This window comes from Ahaetulla prasina, chromosome 1 (genome assembly GCF_028640845.1).
Source record: "Ahaetulla prasina isolate Xishuangbanna chromosome 1, ASM2864084v1, whole genome shotgun sequence".
Taxonomy (NCBI): domain Eukaryota; kingdom Metazoa; phylum Chordata; class Lepidosauria; order Squamata; family Colubridae; genus Ahaetulla; species Ahaetulla prasina.
In genome coordinates, this window is record NC_080539.1 from 166,755,604 (window position 1) to 166,775,327 (window position 19,724).

Consider the following 19,724-nt stretch of genomic DNA (forward strand, 5'->3'; position numbering starts at 1 on the left):
GTCAGCTGGGGTAAAGCTAATTCACCCTGTGGTACACCAAGGAGAGGCACATGAAGAGAATGAACTATAATTTTAGGCTGCCAAGACTGCATTGTGTCTAGTGTGTAGATTTCCCTGACATTATATGCCATATGCTTGATAACTACTTACTAGCCTAGTTGAGGTGGGTTTGGATAAGTATGTGCGTGAATATGAGAAAGATCAAATATAAATTATAACCAACAAACTTGTACTGTTATATTTACTGGGTCTCCATGTAAATATAAGGTTCTTTACAACCTGAAGAACTGGTTGTACCTCAGCATTCAGTTGAAAGGTGGCTGTTGACCTATTCTGTGAGGTGGGATCTTTGGTGCTCTTTGAGCTTGGTTTTCTCGCAGGTATTTTATTACTAAATTAGTCAACATCAATAGTATAATGTAATGATACCTAGTTTAGTAATGAAATGTCTATGAGAAAATACTCAACCTCGAAATGCAGACAGATATCAGTTTTCCTCAGACCAAGTAGAATGGTGTGAAAGAATATGGATATAATTCTTTGCATATACTGCTATTATCTAAAAGGATAGGACTCAGCCAGTATAAAACATAAGAGTATCATTCCAATAGTTTATAAAAAGCATTCCAGTGCAGGGGTCAAATTGATATCTCTTTTGCTATTATCTAATAAATCCAACATATAATCTGTAGCCTTGATTTGCTCCAGACTCTTTTGCAGTTCTTTAACAGGAAGCCTGGTGATCACTAGTTTGTACAACAAAGAAAATATTTGTTGTATCAATCTGGTTTGGTTTCTTATTTAAGAGGAACATTTTTCTCATAAGCCCATGAAACAGCTGTAACAAAAAACTTACGAAGTAGATACTATATATGTAAAACATTTAAAACATCCTTCAGTATTGAGATGGTTACAAAGCTTAAAGCATGTTGCCTACGCATGGACCTGAAACACAAGCTCCAGCACTCCTTTTCTCTCTTTTATTTAGGTAGACGGGATTGTTTGGTGTGTTGCAAGTTCCTGACTCCCATCACTCCCCCACAACTACCATCTTATTAAAGCAAGTTGGTTTGAGACTGACTAGTTCAGTCACCCAGAATTTCTGAAGTAGCAAGAGAAAGTTAGCAGTGCAAGAGACCGAGGCTGGATTAGAAGCTTGCTGGGTGGGTGTAGCTGAGGAGCCTATCAGGTGAAATAGAAAGATCAACAACCAAGCCAGTAGTTATGATGGGGGAAGAAGAAACAAGCAAGATGCCCTGGCCTTGATCTTTTTGAACCTAAAGGCTCCTCTGGATTTGTCTCAGCCCAAACCAGGAAAACTTAAATGATCCAGATTTTATCTTCCTAATTATTTGCCTGGAATGCTGCAACCAATGTCCAAGGAACATTCATTCATTTTATGCACTGAACAAAGCACGTTTACACCGCCAAAACTTTCTGAGGGAGATGGATGGTTCAAATATGTGAAAAACAAATTCTCTAGTTTTGTATACATCCTTAATGTGAGGCCAGATAGAACTGACTGCAGGGGAGACAAAGGAGGGAAAAATGCACTCAAATGATATCCAGCAAAAGATCAAAAAAGGCAGTTATGTGTAGGAACACAATCTGACTTAATATGCATTGTGTGCATTGCCATAACTTGCATTTTTTTTTAAAAAAAGCAGAAATTGTAAATTCTGAAAAGCATTACTACCTGAATGGCTGGAAAAGTGAGCATCTGCAAGTCCCTTGGGCAAATGTAGTAAGTGATCCAGTTGATACGACTGTAGGGCAATTCATACAGAATTGTTTTTTTCCCATAACAAAGCAACAAAACGATTTAAAATACTAAATTTTTATTTTCACATTTACATTTAGTCTCCTTCTTCCCAGATCACCACTAGTATGTATTATCAAAACATTTCCATACATATTTTAAATGAAAAGGATGGAATCTTGGTATTAAAAAAAACTGAACAGGCATTGTGGACCATACATTCTTGCCAAAATAATGTGGACGACATTAATTGGACTCTGGAGAGAAAGCTTCAATCAGGTATAAATGGTTAAACACACAGGACCATCGTTTAAAAAGGAGCCATTTGACTTCTTGCTTACAAAGACTGCCTCCACTGCCAGAGCTCTTGAATCACCTAGAAATATACATAAGGAGGTTAGCTTTACCCAAGTTTCCTGCTGTAATTTTGTAACCTTACAACACCATAAAACTTGTGAATAAATTTATTATTTAATAGATGTAATGCTTCAAAAATATTTATGGGTACAGAATATAACAGTTTTAGGTTTAGAACAAGATGCACATACAGGAATTTCAGGTGTGTACCGATTTTTAAAAACATTTACTAAATGCCCCACTCAAGATCACAATGATTAAAATTATTCAGTGTATTTACATTTACATTTTACAAAGCATAGTAAAGGCCCTTTCACTATCTTAACTTAAACTATCAAGAATTCTCTTTTAGGCAACCATAATTTCACTCTCCATCACAAAATCTCTTTGAGGGATGAATTCCTGGGGGAAAGGAAAACATTCTTTCAGAAATTTGGATCACAAAATTTAAGATTTATAGCTCTAAGCCAATCAATTTGTTCCTGACACTATCACCACTATCTACCATGTTTCCTCACATGCTGTTTGACTTCGGAGGAAAAAAGCTTAAAGCTACAAAATAATTTTGATCTAGAAATAGGCACTAAAAGACAGGCAAGTGCATCAGGCAATGCTCCATGCAAAAGCATTTTAGTTGGTTAAAAATGGGATTGAAGCACTATAGGCTTAATGAAAGGACTTATTGACACCTCCCCCCAATAATCACAGAAAAATGTGAACATTCTCCATTATCACCATCAGAAAAACATCCAGTTCTGGTTTCTTCTTGTAATGACTTGAAGAAATAACACAATTCTTAACACAGTTCTGTTAATTTGAGTGATTTTATCAAGACATAATTTCATTACCTTCGGGTCTTCTGCCTTGTAACAACTCTTAATGTAATTTGCAAACTTGGCTTCTAATTTAGGAAGATTCATTCCCTATTGAAAGAGACAAATACAACATTAAAACAATGAACTACAAAATCTATAGTTCACGCTACAAATAAGTTTAGTTAAAATAGAACTGGTTCACATGAAAACGCCCTAGACCAGGAGTGTCAAACTCACTTCGTCACGGCAGCATCACGTAACATATAAGGACTTTTCCCCCCCTTCACTAAACCAGGCATGGCCAGCGCATGATGCATCCAGCCTGTGGGCCAGGAGTTTGACAGCCCTGCCCTAGAAAAAGCTTGAGATTGTCAACAAAGACCCATAAAATTGCAATTCATATGGTAAATACATTAAATGGAGATTGTGAGTAAAAACTACAATTGGCAGGAGGAAAAATCTAATTCTTCCACCAAACAACAGTTAATGCTATATGTCTTGAAGAATGCACAAAGGAAAAGCTGGGGATACAGATGACCCTCCACTGTAAAAATACAAAAATTAAAAACATAAGATTTGTTTGTTCACCATTACAAGTTGAAAAATCAAGTTTTCTATATCAAAAAGTATACATACTTTCTATCTCAGTAGCCACAGCTATTCAGTGTGATAAAATTACCTTTTCCATGATTGCCTGCATTTTTGCTTTTATCTCCTCTATAGAGAATTGTTTTGGTGATTTTGCAGGCCGTGGTGATTTGGGAGTCTCTGGTGCCTTTTGAGATTCTGGAGTCTGAAACATATCAAACAAGGATTAAAATCCCTCAACAATAGAACAAGAAAACTGATGATCAATAATAGATATGTAATCCTCAGGTTTCCTGAGGAAGGGAAAACCAAGCATATGAAAGTTAGGAAGAGAAAAATCTTGGGCCACTATGCTATTTGGTCAAGTATCAGCAACCAATGCTTCCTGAACTTCAGTAGTTTATATAATGGAATGTATTTTTTAAAAGACTTGAAAGACATTTCAAGTACAGACTTCTAACTTTTCAGTAAATTTTCACGTCTGTAAACATGTCTTAAAATTTTTAACTTAGCTTTAGTAGACAAAAGTAAAAATTTCATCAGAAATAATATCCAATACTATATAGCTTTTGTCATTGTCACTTTTTCACTGATTATTTTATCCACAGTAGAATATATTGCCTTATCCATTGACTTCTGCAAGGATGATGGATTAGGTGTTCATTCTTTGGGGAGCCAAGACTGCAGATGTTACCTTTATATATTAACCGACAATCCAGGCTCCTGGATTGGGGCTGAAAGGTGAAAGCAGTATGTTCCGTCCCATATGTGGGTAGACTAGGTTGCCCCAATAGAAAAAAACACTTAAGACTGCAGATGATTCTACAAGGATATAGCCTACTCAGAAGTCTTTCCCCTGCACCTCATTCTACTTTCATTTATTTGAACTTCTGTGCTGTTTCAGCCAGTTCATTTATAGGAAGTCCTCATTTAACTATCACAACTGGGATAGGCAACTGATGCGAAGCAAAACATGTGGCCATGCCAGATTTGCATCACTTCCGCTGTTGTTTAACCATCACTAAACCATCACTAAATAAAACATCCACTCGTTAAGCAACACATCACATAACTATAATTTGTGATTTTCCTGACTCGGTTTGTTGAAAACCAGCTATAAAGTATGCAAACGGTGATCATGTGACTTCAGGGATGCTTTGAGGATCAGTCAGTCTCCTTTTCAGCACCACTATAAGTTCTGAACAGTTGTTAAACAAGGTCTATACTTCTGTACTTCTTCCTAATATTAGCCTTTATAAATTTGCCATTAGCTTTTATTTTGTGTCAACTGACAGGGAGAGAATCTCTTGAGCATTCTGTTTTTAAGATGTTTTCCCTGCAGAGGGAGAAGCATTTATCAGACACAGCTTACAACATTTGCTCTGAAGGGGAAATACTTTCTGCCTCAGAATGATCGTTCAAGGCAGGGGTTTGCAACACTCAGAACCATTTGGACCCATTTCCCACAGAAAACACCAGGAGCCACAAAACAGAGTGGGCATGGCCAACTTAACATCACTCCCACCCAGACACCCCTACCCAGGTTTTGACTCCCTGTGTTTTCTGTGGGAAAAGGGGTCTCTCTCCCCCCCCTCCCATTTCTATTTTTCTTTTTCCTCTCCCCCTCTCTCCCTTCTCACATTTTCCCTCTCTCTCTGTCATTTCTTTCTCCCCTTTTCTCTCTGCCTCTCATTTGTTTTTCCTCTCCCTTTCTTTCTTTCTCTCCCCTTTCTCTCATTTGTTTCCCTCTTTTCCCTCTCATTCTCCCCCTCTAGCTCTCTCATTTCTCTTTCCCTCTTTCTCCCCCTTCTCTCATTCTCTCCCTCCAGCTCTCTCATTTCTTTTTTTCCTCTCATTCTCTCCATTATTTTCTCATTTCTCTTTTTCTCCCCTTTTTTTCGTCATTTCTCTCTTGCGCACACACACAAAATACTGTCCACAAGCAAGCGGCCAGGCTTGGCCAAAGTGCAGCAAAAGTGCAGGCGGGCTGACCAGCTGACAGACGAGAGTATTTCATGAGGGCGCTTTGGTTTTCTCCGAGCCTGATCTCCAGGGTGGGCGTGCAAAGTTCAGCGGGACCAGCCTCCTTTTCCCGCTGCCCTGAGCTTTACTCCTCCAGCTGAGCAGTGCCGCTGGGAACACTCACCCATCAGCCAGTCAACCCACTGCTCCGTGCACCTTCATTGTGCTTTGGCCGAGCCCAGCCACCCACTTGAGGAGGGGTATCCTCGCTTGTGCACACCCTCCTGGCCCCGCAACAGCCAGCCAGGGTGTCATTTGAGGAGGGTCGTCTTCAGGAAAGCCACCACTGAAGCTCATGCTCGCTCCTCAGCTGCAGGGCTGTCCCCCTTTCCATCATATCCTCCTCCCAGATCCCATTCCTACCCTGCCAGCCCTTGTGTTAGCGAGGATGGCTTTGGCCATGGCCGGGTTGGGCCAGTGTCTCAGGGCGGAGAACAGATTGCACGACCAGAGTGGCAGGGAGCCACAGAAGGGGAAAAGAGTCACATGTGGCTCGGAGCCGCAGGTTGCCGACACACGGTTTAGGGTGTAACTTAAAACTATATATTAATCTTTCAAAGGCTTACATGAAAAAGCTGCGCAACTATCCACATGGCAATTCATAAATACATGCAGATTCCTATTTTAATTCCTATAATACACCGATATTATACTTCAATCAGATATCAAAAACCTAGATTAGCACAACTTTCAATTTTCCTAATAATATAATAGTCAATGATGAAAATTAAGCTACATACTCACTTTCATTTTTTTTAACAAAGAAAAACAGAAAAACAGCAATACATAACAAACATTGACATAAAACATACTCCTTCTTACTCACTTTCAATTTGGATGTTGCCAACTTTGGTGTTGCCAATTTAGAATCTTTTCCATTCTGTTTTGATTTTGGTGTTTTCTTCACAGAAGAATCTCTGGCAGGCTAAAAGTAGAATAAATGTTAGCAGCCTCATTTTAATATAGTCAAGAAAGAAACTAAACTATTATTTACCACACATTTTGCACTACAATTTCCATAGTCTATGCTATTGTCCATATTTGCTGTAATTAATGAAAATTTACAGCCTGCCACTACTACAAAGGGTTAACTATCAGTTCTTATTGTAATGAAAATGTACAGTTCACTATTCCAGTGGAGTCTAACCAAATACAGTGGTACCTCGGTACTCGTTAATTGGTTCAGAGGCTCGATGAATACTAAACCTTCCCATAAGAAACAATGTAAATAAATTTAATGTGTTCCCAAACCAAATACAATGCACATTTTTAATACAGTAAGTAAAAAGATATAGTTGCATATTACTTACTTTACATGATATAAACCTAAAAATAAATACTGTACCTGAATAAAACAAAAAATTCACTTTATTTGTACTAAGACTTCATGTCCTAATGGGATTGTCCTGTTCCAGTCCACATGCACAAACTCATGCAGAGTTTGTTTTTTATGTTATGCTTCTTGCAAATGGCTTGATTTTTAAGTCCTCACTAGCATTCCCACACAACCATACAATAAGCCTGTCCTTCATTGGTTTGTGACCTGGTAATGCCTCTTCCTCTTTTGCGATGTAGGTTCTGTTCGGCATTTTTTCCTAAAGACATTTGGTCTCATCAGTTAAAAACTTGGTGGGGAATAAAATCCTCAGCCTCTACGTAACCATGAAATTCACAGACAAATTCATTAGCAGCCTTTTTATTAACACTCACTGTCTCGCCATGCCTCATAACACTAGGGTTGTCAATCCTCTTTTTAAAATTATCAAACTAGTCATGACTGGCCTTAAAAACTTTTAACACTCTCACCACTCAGTCCTAGTTTGTTTTTCAAAAGATCAGCATGCAATAGGTTTTGCTTTTTCACATTTCATGCCTTCCGATACACTGTCGCCTGCTAACTGCTTCTCAGTTATCCAAATTAACAGCTTTTCAACTTTGAATGTTTGGAAACACAGCTTTGTTACTTCTTTATTCTTAATGATGGAGACAATTGTTTTAGATCAGGGAAATCAACCTTTTTATACCTACCGCCCACTTTTGTATCTCTGTTAGTAGTAAAGTTTTCTAATTGCCCACCAGTTCCACAATGTGCCGTGTATCGTCTGCACATGCCTCTCACACATCGTGGATTGGGTTGGGGGGCGGCTACCAGCTCTGCTTGTCTGTTACAGCTGGGTGATGTGGGGGGAGATGCGCAAGCTATTCTGGGACGAGGCTCTTTTGTTTGCGGTCGCACTATAGCGCCATTTAATTTCACTTACGTAACGTGAACTAAACTTATGTGCGGGCAATATAAATAGTATATTTTCAGAAATTTAAATTGTCACAGGGAATTTTATGAAAACCTAATGAAAATGTTTTTAAATAATGCTATGAAAATTTTTTAAAGTCAAATTAAAAAAAAGGAAAGTGCTTCAGTATAGGACAAAACCCCTATCGCACACCATGAAAGCTGGAACGCCCACTGGTGGGCGGTAGGGACCAAGTTGACTACCACTGTTTTAGACATTCTGTATTCCCTAGCGAAAACCACTCTCATATTTGCCTATTTTTTATTTTATTTTTTTGCTCAATGGTAGTGCGAAGTAATTTTCTTTTCTGCTCAACACTATTATTGCTCATTTTATTAGGACCCAATGTTTGGGGGGGGGGGGGAGCGCAAAAATACACAAAATGACTATAGAAGCCAAGACAAGGGGATGTACACAGGGCAAGAGCTACCATATGACTAATTCATGACCTTTTCGTTTCTATTGAAAAAGGCAGTGAGCCTGGAGGCAGCTGACAATGAGAAGTTCTAGTTTGCGTGTTGAGTACCAAACAAACGAATATTGGTACAAATTTTTGCGTCAAAATGCATCAAGTACCAAATTTGAAAAATTTCAAAGCAGTCTAGTACCGAGGTACCATTGTCATAGCAGTACCAAATTCAGTGCTTATTTTCCAGTCAACAATATTCATTATTTTTAAAGACGCTTTCTGCCTCAAAGGGATGGCGGGAGGGTGGGGGTAGGATTCTAAATCAGTTTAGTTCTAATGTAGCCTGATTGAACAATTTGGTTTACAAGAAATATACATCTCTGCATTTTCTGAAAAAACATTAGTCAACCAAAAATATTACCTGTAAGAATCACGTATTCAAAATGGAAACCATGTCTGACTGAATATTTACTTATTTCAACCATTTATCTATCTATATGGAGAGTGAACTGTGAGAGTGAATTGTTTTATAACAATTTTTATCTTCTAAGAAAATCAAACTGTTATTTTAAGCTACAGCTCTACCTCCTCATGCTGCCTCCAATTATTTAACTATTTAAACTATTGAGCCAAATGCAGGAAAATTCACTTTACGTTCCTTAACTTGAAAGCAAATTCTTTTATAATTTAATCCAAGCACTTCTTTAAACAAAAGCAATCTGAAACAGCTCGGTGCCATCCTTTTTCAGTTTTCAACTTGTAATAGAAATAGGATGTTGTTTCTCCTATTTAATCCTAAAAAAACCCTGTAAGACAAGAAAAAATATCTTCCTCTTTCTATCTTATGATTCACAAAATGTTCTTCCGGTCCAAACTTTTTTTAACCTCTTTTTAAGTACAGCCAGGTGCAGTTTTGTTTTCCTTCACAGAAAGTCAAGCATATACGGAAAAGATAAAATAGCCCATTGTGCCAGCTGAATGGTATCAACACTGACTTCCAGACATTTGCTGGAAACCGTTCAGAGTAGTAATGTGAGAAGGCATGAAACAGAGAAAAAGCAAAGGTATTTTCTGGGGAAAGAGACAAAAAAGCTGCTCCTAAATGGGTCCACTAGTGCATGTAATAGCAGGGAGAAGACAGGAAAATAATGCTCTGCATATGGAATACAGGAACCCAATTTCAGAGTTAGAAGCAACAAGGTGCATAAAACACTAAGACTGTATTGATGCATGCTGTCCATCCAAAATGTTTTGAAAAGCAGAAAAAAATATTCAAAAAAGGAAACATTCATCTTTGAATCCTTTAAACTCAGTTCTGTTATGTATTTTTGTTGTTGTTGTTAGTTGCAAAGTCATGTCTGACCCATCACGACCCCATGGACAGTGTTCCTCCAGGCCTTCCTGTCCTCTGGAGTCCATTTAAGCTCACGTCGACTGCTTCAGGGACACCATCCAGCCACCTTGTTCTCTGTCATCCCGTTCTTCTTTTGCCCTCAATCTTTCCCAGCATTAGGCTTTTCTCCAGTGAGTCCTTCCTTCTCATTAGGTGGACAGAGCATTTGAGTTTCATCTTCAGGATCTGGCCTTCTAAAGAGCAGTCAGGGTTGATCTCCTCTAGGACTGACCGGTTTGATCGCTTTGCAGTCCAAGGGACTCGCAGGAGTCTTCTCCAGCACCAGAATTCAAAGGCCTCAATTCTTTGACGCTCAGCCTTTCTTATGATCCAACTTTCACAGCCATACATTGCAACTGGGAAAACCATAGCCTTGACTATATACTTTTATTTTCAGGGTGATGTCTCTGTTTTTTAGTACGCTGTCTAGATTTGCCATACCTTTCCTCCCCAGGAGCGTCTTTTAATTTCTTGGCTGCAGTCCCCATGTGTGGTGACCTTGGATCCCAGGAAAAATAAAATCTGTCACTACCTCAATTTCTTCCCCATCTATCTGCCAGGAATTGAGAGGGCCAGATGCCATGATCTTAGTTTTCTTAATGTTGAGTTTCAAGTCAGCTTTTGCACTCACCTCTTCACCCGTATCAAGAGGTTCTTTAGTTCCTCTTTGCTTTCTGCCATTAGAGAGGTATCATCTGCATATCTGAGGTTGATATTTCTCCCGGCAATCTTAATTCCTACTTTTGATTCATCTAGCCCTGCCTTTTATGTATATTATGTATACCTTATGTTATGTATACCTTAAGTCTACTTTCATCTCAGAATGAAACACTTTGAGTAGAAATAACTTACTTTTTTCTGTGGAGTCTTATCTTCCTCCTCTTCTTCATCCTCATCTTCATCATCACTACAATCAAAATTCAGTTTATGTAAATTCCTAAAGCCTGTTAAGTCTAATAAATTTGATATCCCCATATCCAATTTTACATTAGAGCAAACAGGGGATTGGGGGGGGGGGGGGGGCTATGACAAACTGCCACAGCCAACTCAGCATGGCTAATTCACCACAGCCATCTCGCCGCAGGACAAGTTGCTGTGGGACAAGAGTTACACTAATATCAAAGAAATGGTGGAATAGAATCATTAAAGGATCCAAAGGAGGGACAGAATGAAATGTGAATGGCAAAAATTAAAAAAAAAATTTTTTATTTTAAATAAATAGAATTGTTAAAATTGTCCCACGGTGGGCTTTCCTATGGCAAGTTGTCCCACAACGAGTTGGGCATGAGTTGGCTGTTGCGAGTTGTCCCATTCCCAAGTGGGGAATACAGCTGTCTCTCTTTTTTGTATGTAACACACATTAAGAGTAGCAACTTTGATCACAGGGCTTTGCCCATCATCTTTGACTTTTTTGACCCCTCTCCCAACAGATGGTCCTACTGGAATAAGCTGAAGAAAAACAAATCAATAGGAACGAAACAATGGAAATTTCACAAAAAGCCTAATTGTGTGACCACTTCCTTAAGTGTATTAAAATTTAGACTCTTTGATAAAGTCATACTTCCACCCATTATCTAATCAAAGGTAAAATTCAGGCATGTAATAGAGGATTTTTTTAAAGTCGCTAAAATATATACCCAAAATATATTTAACAACTCTAGGGAAATGTATTTTGATTGTATCTCCTGCCCAGGCTATTTATTTAAACACAATAGATTACTGAAATATAACATACTCTTCTTCATCGTCATCGTCATCATCATCATCATCTTCAAAATCCTTATCTGCCATCCTTGCTTTTTTCTTGAAAGAACAAATGTAACATAAGATACATGCCAACTTCAATACTAATTTTATGTATAAAAATAAGATAATTAAAAATTATTCCAGGATGTCAGTTGATTTTAAAGGAGAAATTGAAACGTTATAATTAATTAGAAATTATTTGATTATAGTTGAGATACATATCATACTGATAAAATGTAAGTTTAGATAAATTAATTGGAATGTATACGGGCACACAGGATTGGGGATCAACCCATCAACACAATGTATTTGGATTGATGATGATTTTATGTCTGCCTGTTTGTTAAAAATAAAAAAAAAATTCCTTAAAAATTATCCAGAATGTCAAATCAAAGTACAAAAATGGTTAATCTGTTTCTTTCACCTTTCACACTAGAAGCAGTTGAACCACGCATTCAGAAAATTCAGTTTTACTCATAAGGTTGATTTGCAAAAAGTATTTTCTTTTGCTAACTAAATTTGTGGATAAATTTACAGCACAGGCATACAGGTAGTCCTTGACTTACAAGTTCGTTCAGTGATCATTCGAAGTTACAACAGCACTGAAAAAAGTGACTTGACCGTTTTTCACACTGAAGACCACTGCAGAATGTCTATGGTCACGCAATTAAAATTCAGGCACTTGGTAACTGACTCATGTTTATGACAGTTGCAGTGTCCCAGGACCATGTCCATCTTTTACAACCCTCTGACAAGCAAAGTCAATCAGGAAGCCAAATTCGTTTAACAAACACATGCAGTGATTAACTTAACAACTGTGGCAAAAAAGGTCGTAAAATGGGGTAAAATTCACTTAACAAATGTCTCACTTAACAACAGAAATGTTGGGTTCAACTGTAGTCCTAAGTCAAGGAATACCTGTATTCCTAAAATCCTGCAGGTCAAAATAATGCATTCCATTAGATGCTTACCAGGGGAACTTTAGCTAATGTCACACCTGCAGGTCTTTTTACCATATTTTGTTGTACTTTATCTTCATCCTCATCTTCAGATTCTGGTTCTTCCTCTAAAGCTGTTACAGAAGACAAGAGTAAACCAGAAGTTTTCAACCACAAAGAGAACAGTTTAACTAAATTTACTTTAGCAAGCTGAATGGAAATAATAACCCAAATTAAAACACAGAATGTTATAAATGTTCATACCTACAAGGTGTTGTCCACTGACATAAACAGGCCCTGAACCACTTTTCAATCTCAGGATTACTGGAGGTGTAATTTCAAAGCCACCTAATGAAACCTTAAAAGAAAAATAGAAAGTTCTGCTGAAATGAAAAAAAAATGTGACAAGCAGAGACATCATTAACTAGAATTCAAAGCAAACCAGGCTGAAGGAGATTGCCAATATTTCCAAACAAAGCTAAAGATTTCAATCCAAAAAAGGATCCTTTGCTCAAAGTTAAGATAACTAACTCGGGAAAGACAAAAAAAGGAGAGTTTTTTGCAAAGAAAGGGGAAGAAATGTAAATGCCCTTGAGGGTGCATAGACCCAAAATACAGCTACCTACTTGGCACCCTAGCCAGTTCAGAGAATAACCAATGTGTTTCACAGGCTACCAGTAGGCTTCTTGGTAAAATTCAAGGGAATACTTACTGCACAAATTTGTTCCTTTGATACAGTTGCATCTTCCCCCCCACCCATATGGCCCAGCAGGGAAAGATGCTCTGGGGACTCCCCCATCTAATTATCAGAAGGCTGAAATCCAGATATTCTCAGTATCAGCATCCTTACTTCAGAATATGATCCCTGGTCCCCACGCTTTTGTTCTTTAGGCTGCATGTATTTCCATACATTTTCATTTTAAACATAAAAACGTACTCAAAAATGTTTGTATTGCACTATTCAAACCAAGTACATAAAAAAAAAAGTTTTATCACAAACTTAGAGCAAAGCAAGCTTGCCATAAAAGGTCCTTTGAAGTGTTTGTTTCAAATTACACGGTTGTAAAAAAAAAAAAAAAGGGGGGGGGGAAGATTTCAGACAGTTTCAGTTTTTTCCAATCCTGGTTCTTTCACAGTATTGGCAGAACAAGAAAATGCAGAACAGCAATCATTTAAGCATATAGTCATACTGCTGGGCTACTCAGATGCCACAACTCAAATCAAAACTTTATGAATAGGCAATTGTTTGCCTTTCAATAACAACTAGAACTGAAGCAGATGTACAGAATCAGTTATCAGTGACTTCCAATTCAGGATATGAAGGGCCTAATTTTGCTAGACTTTTAGTACCTTAAACGCAAGGATACATTTCTGCCCAGTTCTCTGCACGTTTACAGAAGTCTTCATAATCATATTTTGTGAATTGCAAAGCGTACGTTGCTTTCAGCTTGATGTGCATAGTGCTTAAATCTTGAGGTTTTCAGACTCTATGCTTAAAATCAGTATTACAGCGCTTTCTCTCTTGTTGAGCACTGGTGGCAGAGCTTGCCAAATATGTAACTCTGCTATGTACTGGTTCATTAGATAAAGAGAGATGTTCATCAATATTTGTTGACATGGGGAAGAACAGGAATCTTTGTTCATGGGCTCTGCTGAAGGAAATAATTTAAAGCTGTAGCTTTTATAGCTAGTTACGCCTGCTTAAAAACAGTATTTGAATAATTGCTCTCTCCTTACAGGACTTTCTATCACCAAGCATGAATTAAAATCTGACTTTTTGCTCAAGCTACCATTCCACAAAATATTGGAATCCATTATTTTTAGCAATAGAGACTTGACTGTAACCAGGTAGCATTTCCAATAAAGTGGAAAGAACTGAAATTATTTCTAAATTACTAACTTGGATGCAGGAGTTGCAGTCTATTTAGTGTATGGCATCTACAGAGGTTACAGTCAGTGATATACAAATATGAGTTTAAATAATCAGCAAATATATGTAGACATATATGTAGAAAGGGCCGTGGTGGCTCAAGGCTGTAAGAAGCCTGTTATTAAAACCAGCTGCCTGCAATTACTGCAGGTTCAAGCCCCACCAGGTCCAAGGTTGACTCAGCCTTCCATCCTTTATAAGGTAGGTAAAATGAGGACCCAGATTGTTGGGGGGGCAATAAGTTGACTTTGTAAATATACAAATAGAATGAGACTATTGCCTTACACACTGTAAGCCGCCCTGAGTCTTCGGAGAAGGGCGGGATATAAATGTAAACAAAAAAAAATAAAAATAAAAAATATATGGCATGTGGACAATATACGATAAAATATTAAATTAAGATAAAACCATAATAAAATCACCATAATGTATCACAATATAATCACAATGGGAACCACCTGCTTCTAGTGTGTCCGAGATGAGATCATGACATTTCTTGAGAATTCTTAAATTACATTATTTATTTATTTTATTTATTTATTAATTAAACTTTTATACCGCCCTTCTCCCGAAGGACTCAGGGCGGTGTACAGCCAAGATAAAAAGCAGTAAGTATACAAAGTTAAAAATCAATTTAAAATACCTATTCAATAGTGGCCGAATTAAAACCGTCAAATTGACCAACCTAAAATACCCCATATAAAATTACAGAAAATTTAAAAATTTAAAATTTAAAATTTAGAAATTTAAAAAATCTAAAAAATCAGTCCAGTCCCGCTTGGATGAATAAATAAGTTTTTAATTCCCGACGAAAGGTCCGAAGGTCAGATATTTGGCGCAAACCGGGGGGGAGGTCGTTCCAGAGAGTAGGAGCTCCAACAGAGAAGGCCCTTCCCCTGGGGGCCGCCAGCCGGCATTATCACATTGCAGGCTCTCGGCCATTCTCCATTTAAAGAGCTTTGCCTTAGTTCTGGCCTGGCCTGACTCTATTCAGGTGGCTCCATATTTTTAGGGTAACTGCATTCCAGGAGTGGTTTTCTTGGACCTGGGTGGTCCATTAGGTTATAGTTCTTAAAAGATGCTCAATTTAATCGCCATTCTTTATCTAGATTGTAAAACTGTGGTATGTTATCCCAAATTGGTTTCCTAGACTTTAGCTTGGTGAAAAGGTACAAAGTAATATCTTATGTACTGGTTGGTATTCCACTCTCAACTATCTGTTGCCGCCTGAAATCAGTAGGGGTAACGTTAGAAACAACATGGAGCCATGAGAGCGGTGTGGATTTCAGGGTTTGAGATATTCTCGTAAAGCCATTAAGGTGAACAACAATCTTATTTGTATGACTTCTTCCCCATACAGGTATGTAGTATTCAACAATACAGCATTCTAATAATTGTGGCACTCTACAAAATGTTTTGTTTGTGCTCCCCAGTCTGTTCCTGCAATTTTCCTAATCAAGTTGTTCCTGGTTTTCAATTTTTGTTCAATTACTTCAAGGCATTTTCAAGTTGCAGTCTACGAATTAGACTGAAACTATGAAACTAAGCCATCCTGACAAAATTTAAAAGATCTTTCTTTAAAAAAAGGTTAGAATCAGCTCATTAAGACAAAGGCATTCAATGCTTAAGAAGATATTCTCCAGTGGCAAGCATATCACATATGTGTTCCAAGGAGGATCAGGAGAAAAAAGATTCTAGAGAAATTGGAGGTCCAAGCTGAAGAAATAAACAAATGAATGACAATTCATGTTGTGTATGGAGAATTCCTGCCTCACAACCAACAGCTCTTGAGTCATTAAAACAAAGCCTTAATGAAAAATCTGGATCATGGAAGAGACCTCTTTAGTTTCTTGTGGGGGGGGGTTTGCTATGCTATGAGAGAATGAAAATAGTAAGCATGGTAAAAATTAGGGGACTGAGTCCCACTAAGGGCTACATTCAAATCTCCTTTAATGAATTTCCTATCTTGTTACGAAAGGTTGCAACAATAAGCATTGTAATCAAATGTGAACTGTTGGGTCAAAGCATGTGCAAAATTATTTTTAATGTGTGTTGAATGTGATTGTCTATTAAGTGAGACCCTTCTCCTATTAAAAGGCCAATTAGATTTTTAAAAGTTTATTGAATAACGTCAATTCTCAGTAGTTACCAATTAGGTCAAGCCCTGTCAATAGTAATATAACAATGCAATAAATAAAAGGTTTCTAAGAACAATTTATAGGGATATAAAAAAGCACTCATCTTCACAAGTAAAATCCTTAATAAGCTAGTAGGATAATGAACATATTTGTTACAATAGGTACTTTCTTTTAAAAAATCCAAATCCATTGAGCAGAGTTTGAATTATAAATAGATGCCGGCCTGTAATTACTTGCATAACTCTTGGGGTACATTTCAAGACAGTCTACTTTGTACTAATATGAGAAGTTTCCTTCCATTTCCATTCTTATTTGTCCTCTTGTTTATCGAATAGCAGATACACAATTATCCAAACTAGGATAACTGGCAAGTATAGTTTTATATAGCGAATCCAGCTGAGAACACCAAGGGGAGAACAAATCAATTGACATAATTCAAGGAAGAAGGTAACTCTATCCAACTTCCTTTCTCTATTGAAGCTATGGATCTATGTGACCTCAGCAGGAAAAATGATTCCAGTAACAAACTGAATCAGATAGTGGGAGAGTGAAAGAATAAGATTAGGAATATTATAGGATCCACAATTGCTAAAACAAAAAATTGGGTATTTTAATTAACTGGTTTCTGTATTTTACTCGTTGGTCTGTGAACAAAGATTTGACTGATTGAAATAACTGAAACATATTCATCAAAATGCACTTTTATTATGTAAATTATTTTTAAAACTTTACTGAAAAAACAATTAAGTACAAACACTGATACTCAATTTTTGTTACCCAAAGTTCCCATAATGGCTTCAAGCAGAGAAAGCAATGTACTTAAAGCAATTTAAAATTTTCATTGGTAAGAATGGAACCATTGCCAAAATAACATTTTACAATGTTTGTAATGCTTGCTACACATTTTACTAAACAAGAAATATTCTTACCGTAGGCTGAACCGACATCTTCAAGGATGCCAATGTGACTTTTATCTGGTTGCCTTCATAGTCCAATGCTTCTGCTTCAACAACATGCAATTCATCTTTAGCACCAACTCCTAAGCTAACCTGCATTATAAGACACAATGTTAGATCTTCCTTTACAGTCTCAAGTACCTCCTACAGCAATCACTAGTAAAAGAAAATGTGGTTTTATTACCTATCTGGAAATGGATGAGACTATTGCTTTACACAATGTAAGCCGCCCTGAGTCTTCGGAGAAGGGCGGGATATAAATTCAAAAAATTTAAAAAAAATAAGTAAAAAAATAAATAATGAAATATATCAACTGGGCACATGCTACCCTAACTAGTTTGCATATTAAGCAAGTAATTGCTGATTATGCATATCTGAAGGTACTTTATATGATGATTAAGAGCATTTTAAACAACTGCAAAGCATGCTCAAATAGCAAGTTGTCAAGTAAGTGTTCTGACTCACAAACTGAGAAATTTCCAAGAGGGGAAAAAAATTAAACCTACTGTTCTTAGAGAAAGTTGATGTTCGTTTTCTTCATCGTTCACCTTAAAGTGATATGGCTTGTCTCCCTTCAGCTCACAGCCTGCAGAAACAGATTATGACCATTTAATTATTAAATAGAAAATTTCATATTCCAATTTAATTATTTTTCCTTTTTTATTAAAAAGGAAAAAATAATTCCATTTCAGACCAAAATACAAAATACATGTGAATTACACCTATCTATAAAAAATATAGTAAAAAATATTTTACAGAAGTTTGTTTCCCAAAGCCTACTGCCATGAACCCAGCTCCCAGAAAAGGGGGGTGGGGTAGTTAATCTTCCACATTGCCAACTGATTTAGTACAACTGATTTAGAATTTGCAGGTAGCAGCAGGTAGCAGCAGCGAACCTGCTTTCTTATTCTGCCTGTAGGCCATAAAAAAAACCACGTTGCCATCTACCCTTTGCAAGAAAGCTGCACCCGGCTCTACCTACGGAAGCACGTGGCCACTGGTCTTTCTTCCCCTGCCTATTTCCCAGTAATAAAACTGGCATGATGGCTCCTTGGCGCTTTTTTCTTTTTTTCCCCAGCAGGGTCAGCTTTCTTTTTCAGCGGTACAGATTTCAAGCGACCGTAATCAAGAGACGGACTATTGATGCGAGCAAACTTCCATATCCTACTTATACACTTATAAATATATACTACTCACTCCCCCCCCCCTCTCTCTATATATATATGCAGGTTTTGGTATGTTCGGGTCTTTTCCCGTGTAAGATTGGAAGTAATAATATATATATATTGGAATATATATTCCAATCTTATATATATAATATAATATATATATATATATATATATATATAAGATTGGAAGTAATAATATATAATAAATATATATCTTATATTCTCCTTCTCCTACACTTCTTCTGACTTTATTAAACCCGTGATCGGGATTCGCACAAGCTGCTGGGCTAAACTGAACTCGGCTACCGCCGTTAAGAATTCCAGCGCCTGCAAACCACCGCTTGGCGTGTGGCCTTAACGAACCCGAATGCAAAGGTTTGCAAAGAAAAATGGAAAAGGGGCTGCGATTTAAAAAGTCCCAGAGAGAGAGAATCCCAAAGTCGACCACGTGGCGAGGAAAGAAGCAGCAAGTACTTTCAAGAGGGAGGAGGAGGAGGATCCAGCCTCAAAATATGCAGCATTTCTCCGGGTCCCGCATGCCGTTTTCTCCTCCCCACCAAACCCCGGCCACGTGCGAAGGCCCAGCGGAGGAGACGCAGCCTTGCCGCCCCTGCAGCGGAAGTGGGCGCGGAGGGGAGACGGCGGAGAAAAGAGCCCATCTACATTACCGAAAAGGAAGGTCTGCGGGCGGAGGGAGCCCATGTTGTCCATATCGCTGTCCTCCATGCTGCTGGCGCGCTTGGAAAAGCACCGGCCTCGGCTGCCGAAGATTCGGGAAAAAGGAAAGGGGGAAAGAAGGGGAGGAAAGAAAAAAAAAAAAGCAGACTCGAGCACGATGGCGCCAACGACGCAGAGACGGCAGCGACCTCTGGAAAAGAACCCGCCTTTTGCCCCGCCTCCCAGCTATATGAAGTCGCCAATCTCGCGAGAGGAGGGGAGATCACCTTTCGGCGACTCGGCGGCCCCGATTTTTACGCCGGGGCCTTCGCCATGTGATCGGAGTGGCGCACGCGGTTGGGAAGGGTAGGCCGCGGGGTGCGCAGGCGCTCTTCGGACTGCTGTGGTTTATAGATTCGTGAAATGAGGGGCGCGGGGGTGGAATCCCAAAGTGCGTGCAGCGGTTCTTTTTGCGCCCTACAGAAAGTCTGGTATTCGCGGTCTTACTCTGCCAAGTGCAGAAAATTGCCTTGCTTTGTCTCGTCTCTCTGCTTTT

At 38.2% G+C, this 19,724-nt stretch overlaps 1 protein-coding gene across 1 annotated transcript; it reads right to left on the reverse strand.

Annotated features, from left to right (window-relative positions):
- Positions 1–1,821: 1,821 nt before the first annotated feature.
- Positions 1,822–19,392, reverse strand: NPM1 (nucleophosmin 1). Its single transcript, XM_058180831.1, has 11 exons — positions 19,180–19,392; positions 17,849–17,928; positions 17,316–17,435; positions 12,583–12,676; positions 12,352–12,452; positions 11,370–11,437; positions 10,487–10,541; positions 6,368–6,466; positions 3,611–3,724; positions 2,965–3,039; positions 1,822–2,135 (listed from the first exon to the last, which is right to left on the reverse strand). Exons 1-11 carry the CDS (start codon positions 19,235–19,237, stop codon positions 2,097–2,099), a joined length of 903 nt encoding a protein of 300 aa, XP_058036814.1. The 5' UTR covers positions 19,238–19,392; the 3' UTR covers positions 1,822–2,096.
- Positions 19,393–19,724: the final 332 nt, after the last annotated feature.

Excerpts from the sequence above, each read along its gene's own strand:
- NPM1 (XM_058180831.1), bottom strand. The coding sequence starts at position 19,237 with ATGGAGGACAGCGATATGGACAACATGGGCTCCCTCCGCCCGCAGACC. Across the intron at positions 12,677-17,315 it reads AGATGTCGGTTCAGCCTACG|GTTTCATTAGGTGGCTTTGA; the intron begins GTAAGAATATTT and ends TTTTCTTTTAAG. Across the intron at positions 11,438-12,351 it reads CATTAGCTAAAGTTCCCCTG|AAAAAAGCAAGGATGGCAGA; the intron begins GTAAGCATCTAA and ends TGTTCTTTCAAG.